Genomic DNA, 23,418 nt, shown 5'->3' on the forward strand with positions numbered 1-23,418 from the left:
CTTCCTGAGGAAGTTCAGAAAGAAAACTGAATCTTCCTCAGCCAGCCCAGAGCCGGGAATGAAGAGGTCATTTCCCTACATGCAGCATCTTTCAGCACTCAGTTGGAGCAGTGAGCTGTTTCCAATGTTGACCAGGAAGACTTCCTACAGACACTCACCTTTGCCCTTGCCTAGTTAAACTACAGTTACCTAAATTCCAACAGATTCCCTCTAATTGTCTTATCACAAAAGCCTTCAGCTGACTGGTGGGGAAAAAAAAAAAAAAAATGTTTTTTTAACAATTGTTCCCCTTCAATTAGTGCAACAAGGACAGAATCCTATTATCAGACTGATTTTATCAATTAAAATGAGAACTTTGTCTTACATAGCCTTTATACAACATACACAATGCACCACATCTACTCTGTAGAGTACCTCAGAGACGTTTAAGCTATTTCAAATACCGGAAACCAACTACTAGAGCAAGTGTAACCAAAGAGGAGGGTACTCCAAGGCAGGATAAGTGCAGCAAATGGCACACTGCTAAAGCTGGATGTCTGCACTCAGAACTGTGGTATCTCTGTACTAGACTTTGCAAGCTGCCTAGATCCTTGTTTTTCACTTGACCATCAGTCTTTGCAAGGAGGAAAGACTGTTTACCTAAAAGTGTTTTTGAGAAAAGACTCGAGAGATCAGAGAGAGCACCTCAGGGACTGCTGCAGAGACAAACATGCACCTGATGTTACTCAATTATCTCTTTTACACAGCAATGCTAAGTGGAGGAGAAAACACCCACTAAAGCATTCTCCTGTGAGATCTATATAACAAAAAATTCTCATTCGTCACTGAGGCCGAGAAGCCAGTCTTCAGTTTCACCTTCTGTCTGAATGTACATCCATGGAAGTGACACTGACCATCATCCCAAGCACAAATCCAGGCTGGGCAAGGAGGGGATTGGGAGCAGCCCTGTGGAGAAGGACTTGGGGGTAGTAGTGGGTAGGAAACTGACTATGACCCAGCAACGTGCGCTCACTGCCCAGAAAGCCAACGGTATCCTGGGCTGCATCCAGAGCAGTGTGGCCAGCAGGTACAGGGAGGGGATTCTCCCCCTCCACTCCGCTCTCGTGAGACCCCACCTGCAGTGCTGGGTCCAGCTCTGGAGGCACCAACATCAGAAGGACACGGACCTGCTCAAGTGGGTCTAGAAGAGGCCACGAAGCACCTCCCTTACAGGGCCAGGCTGAGAGAGTTGGGGGTGTTCAGCCTGGAGAAGAAAAGGCTCCGGGGAGGCCTCCTAGCAGCCTTCCAGTACTTAAAGGGGGCTACAGGAAAGGTGGGGAGGGACTCTTTTGCCAGGGAGTGTAGGGATAGGACAAGGGGTAACAGTTTTAAACTGAAAGAGGGTAGATGTAGATTAGATCTAAGGAAGAAATTCTTCCCTGTGAGGGTGGTGAGGCCCTGGCACAGGTTGCCCAGAGAAGCTGTGGCTGCCCCCTCCCTGGCAGTGTTCAAGGCCAGGTTGGACGGGGCTTTGAGCCTGGGCTAGTGGAAGGTGTCCCTGCCCAGGGCAGGGAGGTGGAACTGGATGATCTTTAAGGTCCCTTCCAACCCAAAGCATTCTGTGATTCTATGATCTATTTTGGAAACAGAAATACTAACCTTACTCTCTCAAGCAGATGTACTAAACAGCTAAAAGTGAAGTAGTGTGCATAGTAATTGTTTTTCTTCCTATTTCATATACTGCATGGGTCCCAAGCTCTAGTCAGGAGCTCCACTCCTCCCAAACACTTGTCTATATCCAACAGGCCACCTCATGAAAAGTCTGTATTAAGAGAGACACCATTACTAAAGCTGGTCTTCAGACAACAATGTGCAATCAAAGTTAAAAAAAAAAGACATACAGAATTCTCAATACTGCCTGATAATAAAATGAAGTTAGTTTTACTTAGGTCAATCTAGAAGTACAAGGTCTCTACCACGATAGTACATATCTACTGCCTGGATAACAGAAGTCATGTTTACATTATGAAAAAACAACCTTGAGAAGAAAAACTAGGACTAAACTTAACTTACACATTTATTTTTAATACCTAGGCTGTTTCACCACCCCACTCAATTCTATGATTCCACAACCACATGCTGCTCCATGGGATACTACCTTACTAAATACAATTTCCTCTGCTTCCTGCTCTACAATTCCTAAGATTACTTCCTATATTTTGAACACATAGATACTGCATATATCTAAAAAAATCCCTTCTCCTAGTTTTCCTGACAAATTTTTGTGCAAGACATGTTTGCTCTGACTTCTGGGCACTATTGTCTCCAAACTAAGAAAAATTGCTCAGTATTTAACTCATCCCATGTAACACCCAACTTATTTAGCATGACTCACTTTTCCAGGATGACCTCTTAAGTCCAAGTCTCACACATCACAGACAGCTCTCTCATGCCCCAGTGTCATAAAACCTTTTTGTTGGTGGTGGTGCTGCTCAATACAATAAAATGGTAGACCCTCCTTCCAAAAAAGCCCTAAACAAGAACAGTATGCAGTCCAGTTAAATCTGAGTATTTATAGAAGTGTTTATGATACAGGCCTAGTGAATACCATTACCCTGAATGGCAGAAGACTAACACTCCGGAATAAGAAGGCAAAACAAACCAGGATGTAAGACCCAAATGCAGATACATCTTAACCGATCTTAGGTCAAGTTACTGCAGATGAAGAGTACCATTCAAACACCCTAGTAACAGTATCAGCCAGCAGCTAAGCAAAGCTTACTAGCTTCATGATCTCCAAGGCGTGGGAAAACTCTGCTTTAGAATTTGGGATCCCTGTCTGTTTTGCTTCTTTCCATTTTGCTTTCCAGCTGGCAGTGAAATTATGCAGGATGACAAACTCCAAAGCACTGGCAAGCAGCGTTCCAGAGATCACTACTCCAGGCCAGTATGCTAGCAAAACAGAACCAAAAAAAAAAATCACAACAGAACAGAAAGGCTAAAAAGCAAAGTGGTAAGACGTGTTCCACCCCCCCAAGTGATGTTGCCAAAGGAAAGCACATATAGCTTAAACAAAATAAAGCCAAAAGCAACGGGTAAGTAATTTCTCTACCATACTGACCTAAGTCAGTATTATTAGGCCATAAAGATTCCAAAATTAAGAGTATAGCTTTTAATGTATAATTGAAAGTATTTATCTTCTCTTTACTTAAAGGTCAACTTTAGCTCAGACCTGATTTGTTTCCAAATCATTTCAAAACCATGATCTTCAAGAAACTCAATGGGATCTTTTAATTCTTTAAATCTCAGGATGCAACTTGAAAAGCACTTCTTTCAGCACAAATAACTGCTTAAGCACTGCCCTCCTACTAGTTTCCATCCTTAAAAATGCCCCTCTCCCTCATATCACACTTGTGCAAGCATTATGTTTATGTATGTGGTCATTTCTACCCATACCAGTTACTCATCAGTTCACCTCAACTCCACGGAGAGCAGCTGCCAGTGGCACAGTTTGTAAGCCAGCCCTGTTAACATAAGAGCTCAAACTACAGCCTCACATCAAAGTAAAATAAGCTATATTGAAGTACACAAGTGAAGCTCATTAAGCACACACAGCTGTGACCACAGTTTCATAGCAACTGACAAAACTTGGAATGGGAAATTCCAATCAGATCTTACCTGCTTGGTCCATTTGTTTTAAAACCACAGGGGTGGTCAAATGGTGGTGCAGGCTGCACATGGAGGCTGTGGAGTCTCCACCCTTGGAAGTTTTCAAGACTCAACTGGACAAGATCCTGGGCAACGTGCTGTAGCTGACCCTGCTTTAAGCATGGGACTAGACCTGATGATCTCCAGAGCTCTCTTTTGACCTCACTGTTCTGCAATTGTTCTATAAACCAGATATAGCGAGAACTGCTTTGAGCAGAGGGTTAGACTAGCTGATCTCGTGACTCCCTTACAACTTTAACTACTCTGTGATTCTATCTAAGTCACATTTCCACCATATTCCTGAAATCAAATCCAATCATCTAACTGCAGACACAGCCTCCATCCCTGCTCTTATACGCAGCTCAGTGTTACTGTTTTATCACTCAGTTAAGAACATTACTTGGAGTTCTTCCAGTTTGTTTTTTCCCTTGGGGGAGGAGGAGACCACAGTATCAGTATACAGAAAACAAAATAATTCTGTATTAGTTTTATAAAAGAACACTAAATCAAGCTTGTGTACCTGACCATTGCTTTTTATTTAAAAAATACTAAGCCAAAACACACAAGATATGGCCACTGAAAAATTACCAACATGAAAGCAGCAATCAAAGCATTTAAGCACCTCCCTTTAAACCAGGATGCCTCTTACCTTGTTTCTAATCCAAAAAATCATAACCCAGTTACCAAGCACTGCATCATGTCAATTTTAGATCATTACACTCTGAAGATCTGTCAAACAAGAGCCTCAGGATAGGCAACAATATCCCACTAAGAGAGCAAGGTTGTTTTTCTCAAGATACTACTCAAAGCTTTAAAATATCAATCTGACTGAATACACATTTAAGAGCCCTGCATGACAGTTCAAGTTACAGATGCAGAATTATGGCCTTACCATCTTCCATTTTGACAACAGAACAGCCGCACACATAGGTTAATTTATCCTTAAAATCTCTGGAGCTTTTTGTTTTTTAAAGCCCACACAGCTACAACAAAACAACACATTTTATGGTTAATTCTTCTGAAATTAAAACACATACTCCAAACACAGACATGCTGCCTTTTGCCTGGTAGAACCAGTTAACAACTACTTTTGTAGTTGCAGACTCCTACAGGGTTTTTCCCCCTGATATTTTCCCCCCTGAATCTCAGTATGAAGAAATATGTCACTTTGTATAGTAACGTTTTTTTGGTTTTGTTTTGTTTTTTTTCTTTTTATAGGTACAAAATTTCTTCCTCTGAATCTCAACCAGCCACTCTTAGTAAGAAATTCTGAGTTAAGTGTCCTTCCCTACCCTGAACCACCACACACACAGAGATGTCCTTTCTCCCCACCACCAACTTGAGTAACTGTCAGTTAAGAAGAATCAATTTTAGCATTCATATGGCTGCTAAAGCATCTGCAGAACACATTACAACTCTAACCTCACCTTAACTTACACATTCAAAGGAAGTAAGTCATCAACCAACCATACAGAAATGCAGGAGTTTAAAGAGGAGGAGACTGTGAATAATGTTACATATTACAGCTCTTTGAAAAAGAGTAACTTTGTTAGAATGTTTTTACTGACTTTGTAGTAAGGAGTCAATAGTAACAAAGTGTTTGGTTAGAGAAGTGTGTGGCAGGGAACACAGCGGGTTTTCCTTCTGGGTTAGTGTTCGCCTTTTTTTTTTTTTTTATAAAAAAGTGCAGTGCTTGTAATTTGAGAGAGGAAGAAGAAAAAGTACTAGTCAATGGGAGAGAAGGAATGAGGGCAGCACTGCAACACCCTGCTGGTTGGAGGCAGACATGAGATTTGGATGGGAAGACAAAGTAAAAAACACTACAATAGTGATTAACAGTAATGTGTCTGAAAGGCTTATTCAGCTATCAGCAAGGAAAACATTCCTGAACTTCCTTATCAGGCAAGTAGAGGAAGTGGAAAACACATAATTTTTCCTCAGCAAAAAGGACTATCCCCATCCTATTAACAATGCCTGGTTTTGTATTACTTCACCATGAAATAGAGTACCTAGTTTTCCAAAACACATACCTCAAAGAAGGGAAGAGGCATCTGTTTAAGCAGGCACAATCTAGTATGCTTTCGCACTTCACTTCACAACAATTGTCTCCCAGTGTCCCTATTTACGTGCACTACATGAGTCTGCTCCAGGATTTTCTTCCTGAAAAACTTCGTTTCTAACATTAACACATTAACTATCAAGTGATGAAGAAAAAAATCAGCATGCTACAATTGTCATTACATCCAATTACAAAACAGAGTAATATAGCACTGGGAACTCAAAACCAGGTAATAAGTTGAAGATGTAGAATGAAAAATCATAAAGAAATATTTGTCAATATTACCATTATTTAAATTCTGAACAATATAGTGCAGAAGAACAGAGGAGACAAGAGTCCTTTCCTTTTTTATACCAAGCTGTTACATTGCATTCAGCAGCCCCCAGACATACAGATGAAGCCCCACTTCCCAAGGAGCATATTCCTACAGGTCGTTTAACTGCTTCATTTCCATCAGACCTTTGCACACTTTTGTTTAGTGTCTATATAAGTTGATTAAAATTATCCACTACTAATATGAAAAATTGAACTGATTATGAAAGTTCAGTTTCAAAAGAGTGGTAGAAAGAGGTAAATGGGGTCTAAGAAAAAGGATGGGTTATTTCAGTAACTGTGTGAACCAACTGAGCAGGTGTCAAACAGTGTTGCAGAGGCAAGGTGTAGCAGCCAGAGGACTTTAAGCAAACTCTCCTGTCAGAACGAATATAATGATCAAAACATCACCTTCAGGCTGCTGCTTGACAATACAAAGGGTTAAGGAGCAGCAAACACCTAAACTTAAGGCTACTCTCACCTTTACTTGCAAAGCTACACTGAACTGAATCAAGTAACCAGTCTGGCACTGGTGATGGTTTTCTTAAGGTAGAAAAGGAGCAAGCAAGAAGAAAAGCTAACAAAATAAAAATAAAAATCTTTCCTGGTGGATTATTCATTGACTATAAATGTAGAAATATCACCCATATAACAACATACATGCAATCATTTTCATAACCCTAGCTGCTTTAGCAGGTAACAAACACTTGTTTATTCACAGCCAGTTAGAGCAGGATTTTTTTTTTTTAAACTTAATTCTGACTATACTATTGGATATATGAAAGATATTGATGTTTCTTTTCAGAAGGCAAAAGATTCATTGTTACCAAAGTAAGACTTACAAACATGTTTTATGGAAAAATACATGCATATTTTTCTACCTTCCCATTTATTATCCTTTCCCTTTTTCTAAGTGATGTGCTTCCTTCTCTTCAGGAGCCATGGCCACTAACAAGCGTAAGAGAAAATAACAGCAGCTCCAGAAGAATCACCAAGCAAGAAAAAGAAGCAGTAGGACATTTCCACTTTTCTTTCCCTTCCCTTAAAAGGACACGCAGCAGCAACAGGGATGCCCCTGCCACCTAAAACCAAGCCAGAAACATCTTTTTACTCCCACTGTAACTCATCTTCCTAAAAAACAGCAATGAAACCAACTCCACTGGGGAGCCAAGACTGGACAAGAGGCAATAAAGCAGGCCTCAGATACTGCCCAGCACCAACAGCTGCCCTGATTACAATCCTTCTCTTTGATTTCCTACCAGCAGCAATCCCACTATTGCCTTTCCCTATACCAGTGGTTCACAACCTCTTCCGGCTTGCAGACCTCTTAAGAAAAGCTGGATGCAAATCACCATATATTAAACTTAAGAAATGCAAGCCCTTTTTAAAACAGTGTGTTCTGGGTTTTTCAGGCTTGGATTTTCTCTTTTGTAGACTGCATCCTTACCCTCACTTCAAATAACTATGAATTCCCATGAATCCCAGGCTGAAGAAATACCCTAACCATTTGTCACTCACCAAGTCAGGAGACAGCACCCAGTCTCCTTCCAATCCCTTCTGAAGACAGAGTAAAAGAGACATTGGCTACAGCCACTAGAACAAAATGACAGAGTAATTACTGGACAAGAGGCTTTACACAGGCTTCAAATTAAACTCCGTAGGTATTCAGATTTACATAACCATCATGCCTTTTCCCATCCCACCCTACAGACACACAGCTAGGATTTTTTTTCTTTCCTGTTTGCACATCAAAGCAGGGGAAGGGACAAGGGAATTAACTTACATGCCCAACAGCATTAATTGTTGACCAGATCAGAACTTCCTAGCAGCATGTTGCCTTTTGCATACAAAGCAAAACAGCATACTTCAAAACCAATAAAATGCCCTCTTCTTGTGAAGAGCCATTTGGTAGACTTTCAATTATTCTGACCATTGTAGGTAAACTAACACTGATTTTTATGTAAAACTTAGTATGCAAATTTAAAAAGCCTTCTAAGTAAGGAATTACCAAAAATTACAATCTTTCAGATCAAATAGCTTCAAGGCATTGAAGGTGATAAAAAAAGCCCAAGTATAACTAAAAGCACAGTTCCAAAGGAAAAAAACCACACCCAGAAAACCAAATGTTAACCTTAAGAATGGTCACAAAGCTACTTTTGTATTTACATCAGCAATTAAAAATAAACTCATTTAAGTGGAACAAACTGCCTCACCAGCAGTTTTAACCACATGACACTAATTTCTCTTACCACAATTTCAAGTATATCAAGGATACAGGATTATATTCTTGACCAAAACTGCATCATGTCCATTCATCACCACTCTGGAATGCACATTCCCAAATAGGCGAGAAAACTATGCGGGCAGAAATGATCAGGGCTATTTTAAAATATGCCTTGTGCTTCTACCAGAACTGCATCTTCTAACTACCTGGAACCATATTTAAAAATGGAGACTTTGCAAACGCAGAGCCCTTAAACAAGGGCAAACTTCTGCACTTTTGAAAATTGTTCCAATTGTACTTCAACTTAAAAACTGCAAGTCAAACCAATAACCTGATACTTCAGTTTGCAAACTGGAAATTCACTCAAGTTTACACCACCTTTACCTCACTCCTTTATCCTTATGATACAGAAAGCAGCTCCATTGAACTTCTACACCCTGAATATAGTGTAAGAAAATAACAAAAGGATACAGACCAGTGGAAATAACTAGCATAGAAGTTTAAGTCTTTCCCCATCTGTTATCTAGTCTCTTAAAGCTTCACATTCTAAAGCAGGTCAAGGCTTTAATTGACAAAACATAACAAATTCAGTTCAAGAGTGACAAAGTTCAAAAAGAAGGAGGCAAGAAAGGTAACAGAAATTCTACTTAGCTGCATTTTTTCCCTCTGGATACATCTGTTCACATTGCTGCATATTAGCTGCAATCTGTCCCACCAAAAAAAAAAGTACCAGACCCTTGACTCTGGAGGGGGAAGGTGCACATCAAAACATATATCATTTAATTTCATGGCTAAACTTAATTCTTTCAGGAGCAGAACTTTACTCCATTTTTTTCTTTTGTACCACACTCCTGCCCTTGGATGGTACTCACCATGAACATCCATCAGGTGTGTACTGTATCTGCAAGTCAAGGAGACAGATCATTTTTATGACAACTTGTGGTCTTTTCTGGGCCTTAGCTAAGTCATCAATGTAGCTTTAGGGTTGCTGCATGACCTTTTCTTTTAAGAAAGGAACTTAAAGTTGTTACAAAGCAATACAGAAAGAAGTACTTAAAAGCTTTTTCCTTTCCATCTCTGCTTTACATCTTGGAACTACACAGCAAACTAAGGACATATCCTAGCTGTCCAATCCTCACAAATACATCATAAATAGAACAGATTAAGGTTCCATCAGCCTGCACATACATATCATCATACTGGTGCCATTTTTCTTTGACAGTGCACTGTCAATGTAGGAGTTGGTGCTCCCAAGTCATATTTACTCTCAAAAGATCAAAAGACAACACATGCATTATCATATCAAAAGTTCAGATTATTGATGCATATACTTAATATACTTAAATATTGAGACCAATGCAACACTTCACACAAGTGCAGTTTCTACAGGGTTTAACTTCCTCCAGATTGGAGGTAAAGCTCTTGCAAAGCATTAGTTACAGGATAGTTTAATATCATTATTTCAAATAATCTACAGTCCCACATACCCATACCTACATAGTACACATCACTGCATCAGTACAATTAAACACAAACATTAGTATTACCATGAAATAATTTTCAAATGCAGTATTTTAGATTCACTTACATTTTCTTTATTTTTAGGATACAATGCAACCACATTTTCAAGATTTTTCTTTTTTTCCCCTACTGTTACTAAAGCTTGGTACACACTTTTTCCAAGATGAAATCTGAGCTTCTCATATAAGCAAGTGATAAGCATCGAAACACACACACAATTGTAGTATCTGAAGTTTCTGAAGTTTGCACTTGGAACTCAGCCTAAACAAGTCTGACAGAATGGTACAGCTGACTGAATTACAAGGCATTTTTGCTTTTTAATGATCTCGCTTTGCATTTGTTCCATAACACATTTAAGGGGCTCTTCCTGCACCACCAAAAAATGTATACTCCAGCACAAGTTAAAAGAAGATTTAGCATAAGCCATTTCTATCAGTCCAAGAAAAAGCATCCTACAAGACCAAAAGTAATGCTCATAATTAAATGAGCTTCAGTTACCTTCATAGACTAGTTTTCAAATTTGAGGGAGAAGAAAGTTTGCACACCCTACAAGCATTCACCAGAAAAAAAAAAAAGAAATAAACCCCACGCACCAAAAACCAACAAACAAACTGAAAATTACTGAGGTGTTAAAGAAAGCTACAAATAAACCCCAGTAAATACAGGCAGCAGTATAACACCCATCAAGAATGCCCAACAAGGAAAAATCTACATAAATCAGCACTGTAAGTAACACTGAAAGCTTTCTGTCAGCAGGCTGAATAGCAAGAGAACGTCATGGCATTTTTAGGAAAATTGTCATTAGTTGAACTAGTGGCAGTCTCCCTATCTGTACAGGCCTGAAGCGCTGCCTTAATTTTCAGCCTTTGAGGCTATCAACTTAAGTACCTAATACAGAGACACATGACTGAAATTATTTTCTATAGCAGTCAATTTGATGCCTTTTATAAACATGCAAACAAAACCAATGAATGATGTTCAAGTACGTTGTTCTGATTTTGCACAGATAAGACACAGGAAGTGAAAACTCTCAACCTAATCACTACATAAAGACATGTCCATAAAGTAATAGCGGATGTTATGGCTTCAACTCAACTTTGAAATAAGAATCAACTATGCAATAAGTAACAGAGACACACTACACGCTTAGGAGACAGACTTATAAGAAGCTGCTCTTTCTCCCTAGGTAATCATAATTTCATAAAGAATAATCCTTGATTACTAGCCAAGCTATGGCGAAGACGATGACAAGCACGTAGAGTATTTCAGAAAAGGAACTCTAAAAACAAAGACTAAAAATAAAAGTCTATACATAACTACTCAGACATGCTACCCGTCAAACCCACCTCTTTGCAAGTATTTCCCATCTGTGCTTAATGGGCAGATGTCTTTTTCGTTTACTCAGCACATTTTTTGAAATGAAAAAGCATGAATGACATTCTAGCTGTTTATCCAACCAGCTGGAGAAGAAACTGGATAAGCTCTCGGTTAACAGCTGAAATGTCTGTATAATTTTGGCCAATGACCTGTTTATCCTAGGTTACAGCTACAGTTCATTCAACTGCTACCCCAGAAAACTATCAAGTCACACGTCAACAAGAACCAGATGCTGAGGATGGTGGGGGGAGAAGGAAGCAACTGAATCACCTACAGACCTGCAATATCAGCTAGACTTTTTTTAAAGGAACATCTTTCCTAAATGAGTAAGAAACCTCAAAAATTTAGCTTCAGTATACCAAACCAATCTGTTTGATGAGTCAGTTCAATGCAAAATACTATCAGAAGGCCATGGCTTACAGAGAAACCATTTAATCCAGAGTATTCTTGGGAAGAAAATCCTGAGAACTAAATAGATGAGGATAAAGAACAGAATGAAAAAGTTGGTCAGAAAAAAGAGATGAGAAATGAAGCAGTACTTCCAGCAAAGATAGTTGTAGTGCAGTCTTTTTTCAGTAAAACCAGAACTGAACAGCAGAAGAAAACTTACTGTAAAAAACAGTGCTTTCAAAGCTTGACTGATTTAATAATTCATACCTTCATAGCCATGCAAGTTCTAATAATTTATAAGAGAAAATTAAGTGCAGTGACAATATCTAAATTTGTACTTCTTGTATCAATGTATTGATTCAGTTGCATCTTTTCCACCAATTTCTGTAGGTTCATATTCAGAAGTCATTCCTTTCGAAATTTAATCCTCTAAAAGATACTGTAAAGTTATCAACAGGTGCAGTAAAGCATCTTTTTTGCCTCACTGTGCCATTTAAGTTGATCCAGATTAACCAAGCCATGGAAAATATTCTTCCTCTATGGAAGTTAAGGTGCAACTACAAAAAGATAATTTGAATATATATGAAGAACAAGCTTTCTTGCCCTACCAATCACTACATAGAGTGTGGACTTTTTTTACCTAGAAGAGTAGGAAAATACTCACTACAGAATTACAGTGTTCAGTTGGTTTCCTGCTGTAAATTCATTACTCATTCTGTTCTCTTCACTGCATTGCTATAGCAGGAAAAATATATTACATTTTTTACAACTTCAAGTTTATACTTTAGTGCACTATCTCTGTATGCTATTTAGCCAAATAGCAAAAGCAATTTTAAATACATCAGCTGCTTATCCCTGAATATGCACTACTGCTTCAAGAGATTTTAGGCACAGGTTGTATATATTTTGCAGTTACTGGAAATGTAGTAAACACAGGTGAATACCAGGACTCGCACTCTCCCCAAAGAAGAGGGCAGTGATGCCATGCGGCACAACAGAAGCTCAATCTTAGAATCATATAAAACTTCATACACAATACACAAAAACAATATCCATCAAATGTTACTGCTTTGTTTTCCACCTCTCCGCAGAATAGAACAGAGATGCTTAGTTTTTGGTCCAAACACACTGGACTCTAACAGGCTTAGACTCTGAGGTACAAGTAACCAATAGATTATATTAAATATAAATACATTCCCGGGAGACAAAGGTTAAACTGTGGCTTGGTAAACTTTGCCATGCTTCTTATTGTACAGGCTTACTTGGATTAGATGTCCACTTCCCACAAACATCCAGCACCTTATTTTCAATGAGAATATGGATTCTCTGTACATGTCTTTGGAAAACAAAAAGCAGCTTATACTTGTAACATTCTAGTCAGACTACTGGAATTAAAGATTTTCACTTTTGGACTTATTTTTCCTTTTCCTGTGATCCTTGCAAGTCAGGCACTACCTGATCTAACAGCTATTAATAAAATTGAAGAGATTAAGCAAAAAAAACCCAAGTCAGTTTAATTTTTATTCATGTTTTAGTCCTGCTTCTAATACTGAAGACGGTACAGGCATTATAGTTACCATGTACAATGCCCACTGAGCATCACATACTCAAAAGAAACATTTACTTATCGACTTCTTCCTATTCTTTGTACGAACTCAAGAAAATACATTAGATCTCAACCTTCTATACAATATATGCTACATTTCAGGAAACTGCTTTCCACTATATTGGTCATCACCAATAAAGGACCTTTGTTTTTTAATCCCTTCCCTCCCCTGCTTTGCCCTGTCACACACACTCTTTCTCCCCTCTAATCTTACCTACTCTTTAAAGCCACCACATCAACTTTTCAAGGCTGCTTGTTTGCAGCAGCTCTGAATAAACCACACAAACCAAATCTCTCTCACACACAACTATTTTTGAAGTGAAAATTAACATGAATACAATTTAAATGGAGACAAGTCAACAATAGGGCCCAGATAAGAACTGTGTGTGTAGTCAGCAGGGGAGAAGTGTTGTTATAGAAAATGGGGGCTAAAAGCATGGAATGGGAGCCAGCTTTGTTCACAGTCAGTAGCCTAAGTGCCTATCAGTCAGCAAAAGCATTTTTAAAACAGCTGCATCAAAGCTTTCTGCAAGTTAGTCAGCATGTGACAGGCCAGCACATTACAACAGTGCCACAGCAATCTCTGCATAATAGGAGTGCTCAGAGTGACCTGAAAGGTCAGTGTTTTCAAGCATTCCAGTAATCTGTAAATTGCCTTGGCTTATCGCTTGGAAGCAACATAATTACATTGCTTGAAGGCCTAGGACAGTAAAGACAGATTTTAGGTATTATGTTTTGGTCAGCTACATACTAACTTCTACACTGGAAGTATATCCAGGAAATATGGAATAACGTACAAAAAAAAAATAATGCAACATTAAAACATGCGGAAATCTGCTTTTCTGACAGAGGGAAAACTATTTAGTAAGTTTTGTAACACTGTCTATAGTATTTTATCAAGTACAAATAGCTTTGAGTTTGGGTTTTGTTTTTTTTTTTTTTTTTTTTTTTCCAATTTCTCTAACAAGTGTTCCAAAATGTTTAAAGTTACTTTCTATAAAACTTATTTTTAAATACAGAAAGACTGAAACAGAGTAAATTAAAAGGTCCTGTTCTGGAAGCTAAAAGCTAGCACAAGCAAAATCAAGTTTCATACTACATGTCCAGTTCCATTTGAAAAATGATACTTTCTGTAAGAGAAAAGAGAAATTACTAATGCCAACTATAAATATCCCAAGCAATTCACTCATAGCAAAGCAAGGCCTGTCATTGCCTTTATTCAAAGGTCTTTCTAGAAATGAAAAAGTGGATCCCTCAGTCTCTTTACCTCACAAGATTAAAAACTTAGTATTTAGTTGCCCAAAGACTAATCAGGATTGTAGTAAGATTCAAACTATTTCAGCTCACTATTTATGTGCGTCTCTCCTGTCATACACCACAGCATGTAGCACACCAACCTCATGCACACCAAGGCTCATGGAACAGATAGCTGTATGTGTAGCTCACCACAGTTTACTTCACCCTGTCCTGTGTAGAATTTTTGCTGCACAGAAAACCACTGTCTGCTTATTTTACCAGTAACAAATCTATTTTTACTATTTCACTCTAGGTGACTTCAAGCATTCTTCATTCACACAGAAAGGAGTAAAAACAAGGACAAATACAAAGAAAATCGTAAAAACTCTCAATTTTAATTCAATTGTAGAGAGGAAGGAAAAAAGCCCATACAACATTTCTGACTGCCTGCTTTTGTTTAAAGTATTTTTATTATCAGTAACTACTTAAGGCATGTTTGGTTCTTGATGTTGTTTGTTTGTTTTTTTTAAAGGGACATAGTGTAATCAGAAGCTCAGGCTAGCAAAATGCATGCTGCAGAAATATCACATTCAAGTTTAAAAGACATCTCCTGCCTGTTTGCATTTTAAACTAAAATGCTAGCAAATCTCACATTGTTGTCAACCAAACTAAATTTATGGCCAAAAAGAAAGTCCTACCATTATCAGTAATCCTTAAACAGTATCCTCAAATGCTGAAAGGAAAAAAAAAAAAAGCAACACCACTAGTCATTCCGAAGGAGCAATGATCTCAGCAACTCTCAACCACTGGCTTCTTACTATTCTTTACACATCTTCCCAAGATGAAGAGGCATTTACCGATTACAGATAAATGCAACAAGAAAACCTTTTACATTAGCATTGGTTTATTTCAAACGAATTATCTCTGACTTTATATATCCTCAAAAAGGTCTTCAAAACTAAAAATCCAAATACACTTAACGTATATTTCAACTTCCAATCCCAAAATTCCTCTTGACAGGCAGGACAGGCAGCTATGAAATCATACAAAAATTAAGGAATTTCATTTGGAACAAGGCATGTATTGATTACATAATCTCATATTTCAGATTAAAAATTAACTGGAAAAAACCCACTTGATAAAGAACGGAGCGAGTTCCTGGAAAGAGCACACCGGCAGAGAAACTGGGACTACTGCACTGTTGAAAAGATACTTCTTTGAACACTGACTCCCTTCACCCAAGGGGAACTGAAGTTTGCATTGGCTAGAACGCCATTTCCCAGCTTTTACTCTCTTCTTGGGGTTGGGGTGGAACGGACATTAATTTTCAATCTCATTTTCAGCTCCTCTCAGCATGCAACAGCCCCACCCCAGTCCCTCCCCAGTATCAGCATTTATCAGGATCAAGACATTTGAGGAAGCTGACAAACAGGGCCAAAAAACCCCCATATTCTTAAATACTGCCAGTATTCATAGAGTGTTTGGGATGTGGAAGGGGTTGCACCTTTAGACCACTGGGGTGGTGTTCCCTCTCAGCTGGAAGAGAAAGGCATGTTGTGAAAGCAAGTAATTCTGAGCTACCCCCTTCCTTAAATAGACTTTTAGCTGGAGAAGAGGAGGACTTTCCTTAAGCCAGAACATGACCTTTTTAAGAATAGTTTTCCATTTCACAGGAATTGTTACTATCTTTTGAACTAATTCAAACTATCACTCCTTGAACAACTGGGAGCATTTAGGTCAGCATCTCCTCTCCCTTGGAAGAGCACAGTATTCTCAGAAAGGCAAACTCTTCGTTTTACTCCACCTGTAATTTAGGTCCTACCTACATGAACAGCTAAGCCAGTAAGATCAAAGACTTTCCAATGATGCTTGCTTTGCTGGCTATCTCCACAAGACTTAGAGTACGGGTATGCATTTAAGAGGATGTAGCTTGCCAAATTATCCTCATACGCAAGATTCTGCTGTTTCCCAGTTACCTGGAAATAAATTCAGATAAAGACTATAACTGAAGAGGAACACTCAGATTAGTGTGTGTGGTGATTTCTGTTATTTCCAAATGCAGTACAAGACAGAATACGCAGCAGATGTATTTCAGCATGTTTCATTTATGGCTTCTGATTAATTCTCATCTGAAGTTTGAATTCTTACAGGTTTTGAAATACTTTCAGCTTGCTATGGAAGGTCTTATTATCTAGAATTTCTGTATAGAATCCTAGTGTCCTTCAAACTGTCCTTTATTTTATTAGCATTTAAAAGAGCTTTTATGATTTTCTTTTCCTCTCCCCACCGCCTTCAGCCCTCTCTTACAGAAAGCAGAAATAAGCAGATGAGCTTGCAGGACAGCTACAGGAAACACTACTCCTGCAACTTGAGCAAAATATCTATGCTTTTACTATGCCTCTTTCAGAGGTTAGGTCTGATATGATAATCTTCACTTTTTTTAAATAGTAATCTTTAAATACAGCTATGCAGTTAGCCTTGATCAGACAATTCTGTGAGTAAGGCTTAGTCACACAACACAAGGTTTCACAATAATTATTTGGAGAGTCCAGACACCTCAGCTTTTGTGCTAAGGTTTTAGTTTCTTTGCTGGGGAGTGCAGAGGCAAGGAAGAGGAAGAATAGGGTAGTTGACTTGGGATTAAAAACTGCCTGCTTGCCTTTGGCTCCCTCTTTCCTTTCATTCTCTTCTCCTCAAATATCACCTAGTATTTTCCTCCCTAACTGTTTTCTTCCTGTAGTTCCTTTCCTCCCATCCTCGTTTTCACTTGTGGCTTAGCCAACAGAAGCTTGCACAAAAATCCAGGAAAGGTAGGCAAATACAATTAAAACATAACCAAAGACAGGCCTCTCCCTGCTGAAAGTTCATTTGAGAACTCCAATGCCAACCTTCCATTCAGAAGACGATGGAATTCAGACTCCTCAAAGTATTGCACAGACCTCGCTATTCCAACTTCCCCCTCTTAAGAGACAATACTCTCTTGCAGTAGCCTGGAACACATGTGCTATTAATCAATTTCTGAATCCTCCTTGCTTGTAAAGACCAACTTCATCCGTTCCGCTCTTGGCACTTTCGTGAAGAACACACTGATGCAGACAGTTTTCAGTTTCAGAGATACGTAAGAAATACTGAGTGGCAAAGACAATACTCCACCAAGACATGTCATCAGAATAACAGGTGGTGGGAGAATGGACAGACAACACCTTTGCAGTCATACAGTACCTCTGTCATTCACTTCAGAAGGTAACAGTATACAGGTTTATACTATCTTTACATAAGATTTGCAGATCTGCTACTGATTGCAACATAAACCCTTAAAATTTTGATAAAGCTAGTGGTATATAGTCAAGAAGCTTCCTAACTGTCCCCAAGGTGATAACATTTCATGGTTCACCACCTGACAGGTAACTGATACTTATTTTTCAGTGTAACTGGTACCACTGCACCTAAGAAATGTAAAACACAGGGGTCAGCAGCTGCAAGATGAATATAATAGACTAAATATTCAGAATTGCATACTGACAGGGTATTCAACAATTTTACTGATAGATCCTCTAATCTGAAACTCAGCAGTTCCCTGGGCAGCTCTAGGGGGCATTTACCATCTAACTACAAACAATAAATGAACTGCAATAAACTACATGAACAAGATTGAAAAAAATAAGCTGGCATACTACAGAGTGCTTCTACAGCACTGTAGCCAGTTCAGATGAAACATGTTCTTGGTTCAAGACATTGATATGCTTTTTGTAAGCCTGTAGACCCTTCTTGTATTCCCTAGCTAAAGGCTCCCTGTTTTAGGAGCATTAATCCAGTCTACATTACCCATAGGGGGCAAAACCCAAACAAAATGTAAATCCATTTAGTTCTCTCATACGGGATTAACCTCCAGGAATTTCCATTCCTACATAGCTGGGTTATTAAGAGGGGTTTATCCTGTATGTGATGGCCAATCACTTTCCACAACTTAATTTCAAAACCGAAGGAAACACAAGTTCTTTTGTCAGACTGCCATGCCTTCAAGCTTGGCTTCATGATCTTAATACCCACTTGAAATACTACTTCAGGGAGTCCACATTTACAGGAAAAGCCTGTACCTTTTCAACCTAACATTATGCTGGAATACTACTTCATGTGGAGACATTCGCGGGCAACAGAGTATTTTTCCAAATAACACGTAAGAACAATGCTGGGTTAAAGCAAGATAAAAGTTTTTAAACAAGCATCCTGTGCTGAGAGAGTTAACATGATCTGGCCTTCTCCCAGATTTAATTCTGGGGAAGTCAGCCATCTAAAATGAACATGAATTACAGATTTATTAGAGTCTTGGAATTTGTTCAGATAAACAATACTTGGCATACTTAGCCTCAGGTACTATCCTGATCCCCTATTAGTTACAACTGACTAATTATTTCATACCACATTGTCAAGTAGCACCTTTGAAAGTTACTTCTAGAGTTTTACAGTTACAGTAATTCCAATTACTTTCTGTTAGAAACAAATCTTTAGAGGGTATAATTTAAGCCTATTGTATTTTCAATAAAGCTGAAAGCAACTGTGTAAAAAAAAAAAAGCAAAGGGGGGAATATTTCTTTTTCAAGACTTTGCAATTTGTTTTTTCAGATCATTTTATAGCAATGTGTGCCAGGTCAGTCCTCCTGCAAACTCATCACCACTGCTCGTAAGTTAAGTAATACAAAAACTGACATCATTGTTCAAATTTCAGAATCTGTCCTGTTTCATTATGTTACTGCTTCTAGTTATAATTTTAGGTTATTACTTAATTTTAATTAACTCAAAAAATTGAGCAGTGTCTCTTCAGCCACAAGTTACTACTTCAAAATTTTTGTATTATCCAACTAAGTCATTAATGCTGTAGCAACAATGACATGGTTGTAGGGGCTGTGGTCTAAAGAAAGATAATCAACAAGATTTGTAGGAAAGGGCAATGGATGTTCTTTCAGCCACACCAACTCATCTTAAAGAGCCATGTCTGAAAGCTTGACCATATGCTCTAAAGTGTATTAACAAGTCTGAAAGACACTCTCTCTGTCTCTATGCATCTTGCTTATACCATGTCCCACCCAGATACATCATAAGAAACAGCCTAGAGTGTAAATCGCTGAAACAGGGGCATTTAATATTTACAAGTAGAATTTAAAGCTGGATACATAAATGGGAGCCATCTGTTAAAATGACTGCTGAGCCAGTGGGGCAGAGGGGAAGACACTGCTACTGGACCCCTTTCAAACTGGGCAAGGAACAGCCTATACAATCCCAAAGGATCATGAGTTGAAAACTAATTATTGCCTGGTTTAGGAGGGGTGGAAGGGAATGTTTTGTAATAAAGTTCCTAAGAAAGAACTCAAATGGAAGAGGCAGGGGTGAGGAAGACAGAAGACTGCTCTTCAGTGCAGTACTTACCAGGAAAAGGCTTGGAACTACAAATCAAAGAAACTGCCTACATTTGCTCAAGTTCTATTTTTAGCATTTCAGTACTTTGCATATGTGGGGGTGGGGAGGTGAGAAGACTATCAGAGCAGTACCAGGTTCTGTTGTTTCTTTCTCTGCTATGGAAAACCAAAAAAACACCTTACAGTGAGTTATGCAGACCAAGAAGGATCATAGTACACTTGCCCCCTTCTCATAAGAATATGAAGTTCTGTCCTGGTTTGAGCCCAGAAGGCAACTGAGTACCACGCAGCCATTCACGCACCCCTTCCCCCTCAGGAATGAGAAGGAGAAATAGAACAAAAGGCTCTGGATAAGGACAGGGAGTGGTGACCCACCCATCAGGGTTTCAGGCAAAGGACAGACTCGTTAAGGGAGGGGAAAAAAACATCAATTTAATTCAAACACTAACACTGCCACCACTTAATAGAATGAGACAGTGAGAAAGCATTACCACATCTTGAAAACACCTCACCCCACCACTCCCTTCTTCCCAGGCTCAGCTTTCCTCCAGATTTCTCTACCTCCTCCTCCCTGCCAGCAGTGCAGGGAGCAGGGAATGAGAGCTACAGTCAGTCCCGCTACTCCTTCCTGCTCAGGGGGAGGACTCCTCACATTCTCCCCTCCTCCAGAATGGTGTCCCTCTCATGCGAGGCAGTCCTTCAAGAACTTTCTCTGGTGTGAGTCCTTCCCACGAGATCCAACTCTTCCCAAGATGTTTCAGTGTGGGTGACCCTCCCGTGTGTTGCAGACCTCCCAGCACCAAACTACAACAGCGGGAGCTGGCCTCAGCATCCCGGCCTTCTTTGGGCGCAGCCCCTGCTCCTGCGCGGGGTCCTCCACAGGCTGCAGGTTGGCATCTGCTCCCCCGTGACCCCCACGGGCTGCAGGGCACAGCCAGTCCTCTCACCACGGGATACAGGCAGGGGGGTCTCTGCCCCAGAGCACCCCCTCCTTCCTCCTCCTTTCGCATAGGTGTCTCCCTCACAACTCCCCCTCCCAGCTTCCCCTTCTTAAGTACGTTCTCACAGAGGCACAGCCACTGTCGCTATTTGGCTCAGCTTTGGCACTGAGGCAGATCCGACTTGGACGTGAGGGAGCTTCAAGAAGCTTCTCACAGGGGACACGGCTGTAGCCCCCTCCCCCGCCACACAAACCCAGTACAAGTTCTCCAACACAACACTCCCTACCGCTATCATCTTACTGAATTTAGGCTGCCCTCCCCCACTATAAAAGGGTAGAACATCTGTTTATAATGGATTAGGAAACAAGAATCCTATTAGAGATTACCAAATACCCTTGAGAAAATAAATACTATTTTAACATAAATCCAATATTTAAATTTTTAGCAGCTACAATATATTTTTTTCAAATGTCTAAATAAATCGTGATGCACAAAGGGAGCAAACAACTCTGAAGAGCTACTGAAGATCCTACAGAGTTAGGAATAGCAAACATGACAAAGTGCCCAGTCCTGCACACACTGGAGCAGTTCCCCAACCCTGCAGTAGCCCATCTACATAGCTCAAACAGCCCACTGGGCTTGTGGCTTCAGGAGTTACCTAAGGATATACCACAGCAGGAAAATCCCATGGATAACCAAGCAGACACCACTGTCCCTGGACAAGTCACCACACCTGTGGCCTCTGCAGTGCCTGTTACTCTGCAGGATCTAGGGGACCCACACTATGCCTTTCAGCATTCAGATGAATGTGTTCCTGCATTTTCTCAGATCCTTCCCTGAAGCATGTCGCAGCCCCTTGAAACAAGGGCACCCCTACTATTTATGAGCGTAGAGTGCATATTTGAATAATCTGTCCCTAAAATAGCATAATTATAAGACAAGACAATGTTTTCATTTCAGGACTTTTTGGACTCAGCATAAATACACTGCACAGAATCATGGAATTCATTTTAAGACTTCCCTACGGCTGTTTGCTTAATCAGTACATTCAGTGAAGAAGTCATTAGCAATATATTTGCCTGAGAAAACACTGAGCATAGTTTGATAATAATTTTTGTTGCATTTATACTATGATAACTGGGAGAAATTCGGGGGATATAAATGACCAATGTCTTTCTTAACCAGAGGGTAGTTTGCTGTACAGATTACATAACTTCAGACATCCTATAAACTTGACAATAAGCATTTGCTTCAAATACTATCCCTTAACTCAGACACTTAAAATTTGACAAAGTGTTAATAAACCAAACATTGGGACTATTCATTTTGTCACAGACACACATATGACTTTACTCTCCCCACACTGTGACTATAATCTGATTTCCCCCCCCAACATGCACAAGACATCACCTTTCCTCTAGTTATGGAGGATAAGAGAACAAAACAGAAGAGAGGATCCTATTTCATACTGCAAGCTTATTGGCATAGCCTGTAACAAAATAGGTGAACAGTTGGGTCCTTGACCAGAACTTCACCAACTTTGTATCAAAGTTTTTGGACAGGTGCTTTGACCTGAGATCGACAATACTTTTGCATAGCATTTCAAGTAACAAAATCAAAGTATTTAGCAGAATTCAGAGCTTGAACAGTTCACTAGTTATAGTCCTGTTTTCAATTCAGTATCTTAACGCTGAGGACTTGTTATCAAGTACTTTCATGAGTTCTCATACCAGAAAGTTCTGCCTATGATGGTACATTGCAGTGTCAACACGGACATACACTCAAGCTTAATGATCGCTCTTGATTTCAAGCACCAATTCAAAATACCATGTTTTGAGCCTTTTTTTGCTGAGACAGAAGCCCATTATCTATTCACATAGTATGTAAGTAGCAGTACAATGTGCACATTAAAATACCTATGACATACAATAACCCATTTGTAGATGTTTTCCTTGAAACAAAGATTAGCTAGCTGGTCAGTGATAAGGTCTTACTGATTTTCCACTCTACAAAGGTAGAACCAGCTCACAAGCACAGCCAGATTTCAAGCTGTGTTTACATTACAGTAATCTTTGTGCTGCATGTTGAACCAGAAGCCAACTCCAGAATACACTTCATAATGACCTACGGAGTGAGGAGCTAATGACTCTTCTCACATTACTACAAAATTCGTACCGAAAAATGCACCTAAACTATCGTTTGGTAGCTGAAATTGCCTGTAGTCATAACTAACAGTCAAAGAATTTAAGAAAATCCAAAGCCAAAATATAAGTTACATACATAATTCATTCTTTGAAAACAAAACATGAAAATAAGTATTTCCTAAGGTCCAAATACAACTTTCAGGAACACTATCAAAATGAAATGCAAACATTTTACAGGATCTTTTTTTCCAAGTAGAAGTTAGATTCTGACGTTAAATCAAACCCTCAGCTTATTTCCATACTTGGTATTACCTCCCCATATACAATTTCTATGTATTTATTTCTTCTTTGTTATAGCTGCTTGAGAATTGATCTAACATTATAGTGTTCATACAGACTTGGGGGTAAAACAGAATTCTGTTCCAAACTTACCCATCTCATAGATTACAGCACACTATAAAATGCTTTAAAAGTTTGTGCATACATCCTCTACAAGAAACAAATACA

At 39.3% G+C, this 23,418-nt stretch overlaps 1 protein-coding gene across 10 annotated transcripts in view; it reads right to left on the bottom strand.

Moving 5' to 3' along the window:
- The window catches only part of TJP1 (tight junction protein 1), a 196,856-nt gene that overhangs the window by 48,309 nt on the left and 125,129 nt on the right, over window positions 1–23,418 (bottom strand). The window contains exon 1 of one of the 10 annotated variants that reach the window (XM_074880801.1): window positions 7,577–7,654. The exons of the other annotated variants lie outside the window; for them this stretch is intronic. Within the exon in view, the coding sequence (XP_074736902.1) occupies window positions 7,577–7,639 (63 nt within the window). The 5' untranslated portion in view covers window positions 7,640–7,654. Of the gene's footprint in view, window positions 1–7,576; window positions 7,655–23,418 lie in introns of those variants that run through there. 10 annotated transcript variants of the gene reach the window in all.

The sequence above is a fragment of the Strix uralensis genome, chromosome 11 (assembly GCF_047716275.1).
Source record: "Strix uralensis isolate ZFMK-TIS-50842 chromosome 11, bStrUra1, whole genome shotgun sequence".
In the NCBI taxonomy this organism is placed as follows: domain Eukaryota; kingdom Metazoa; phylum Chordata; class Aves; order Strigiformes; family Strigidae; genus Strix; species Strix uralensis.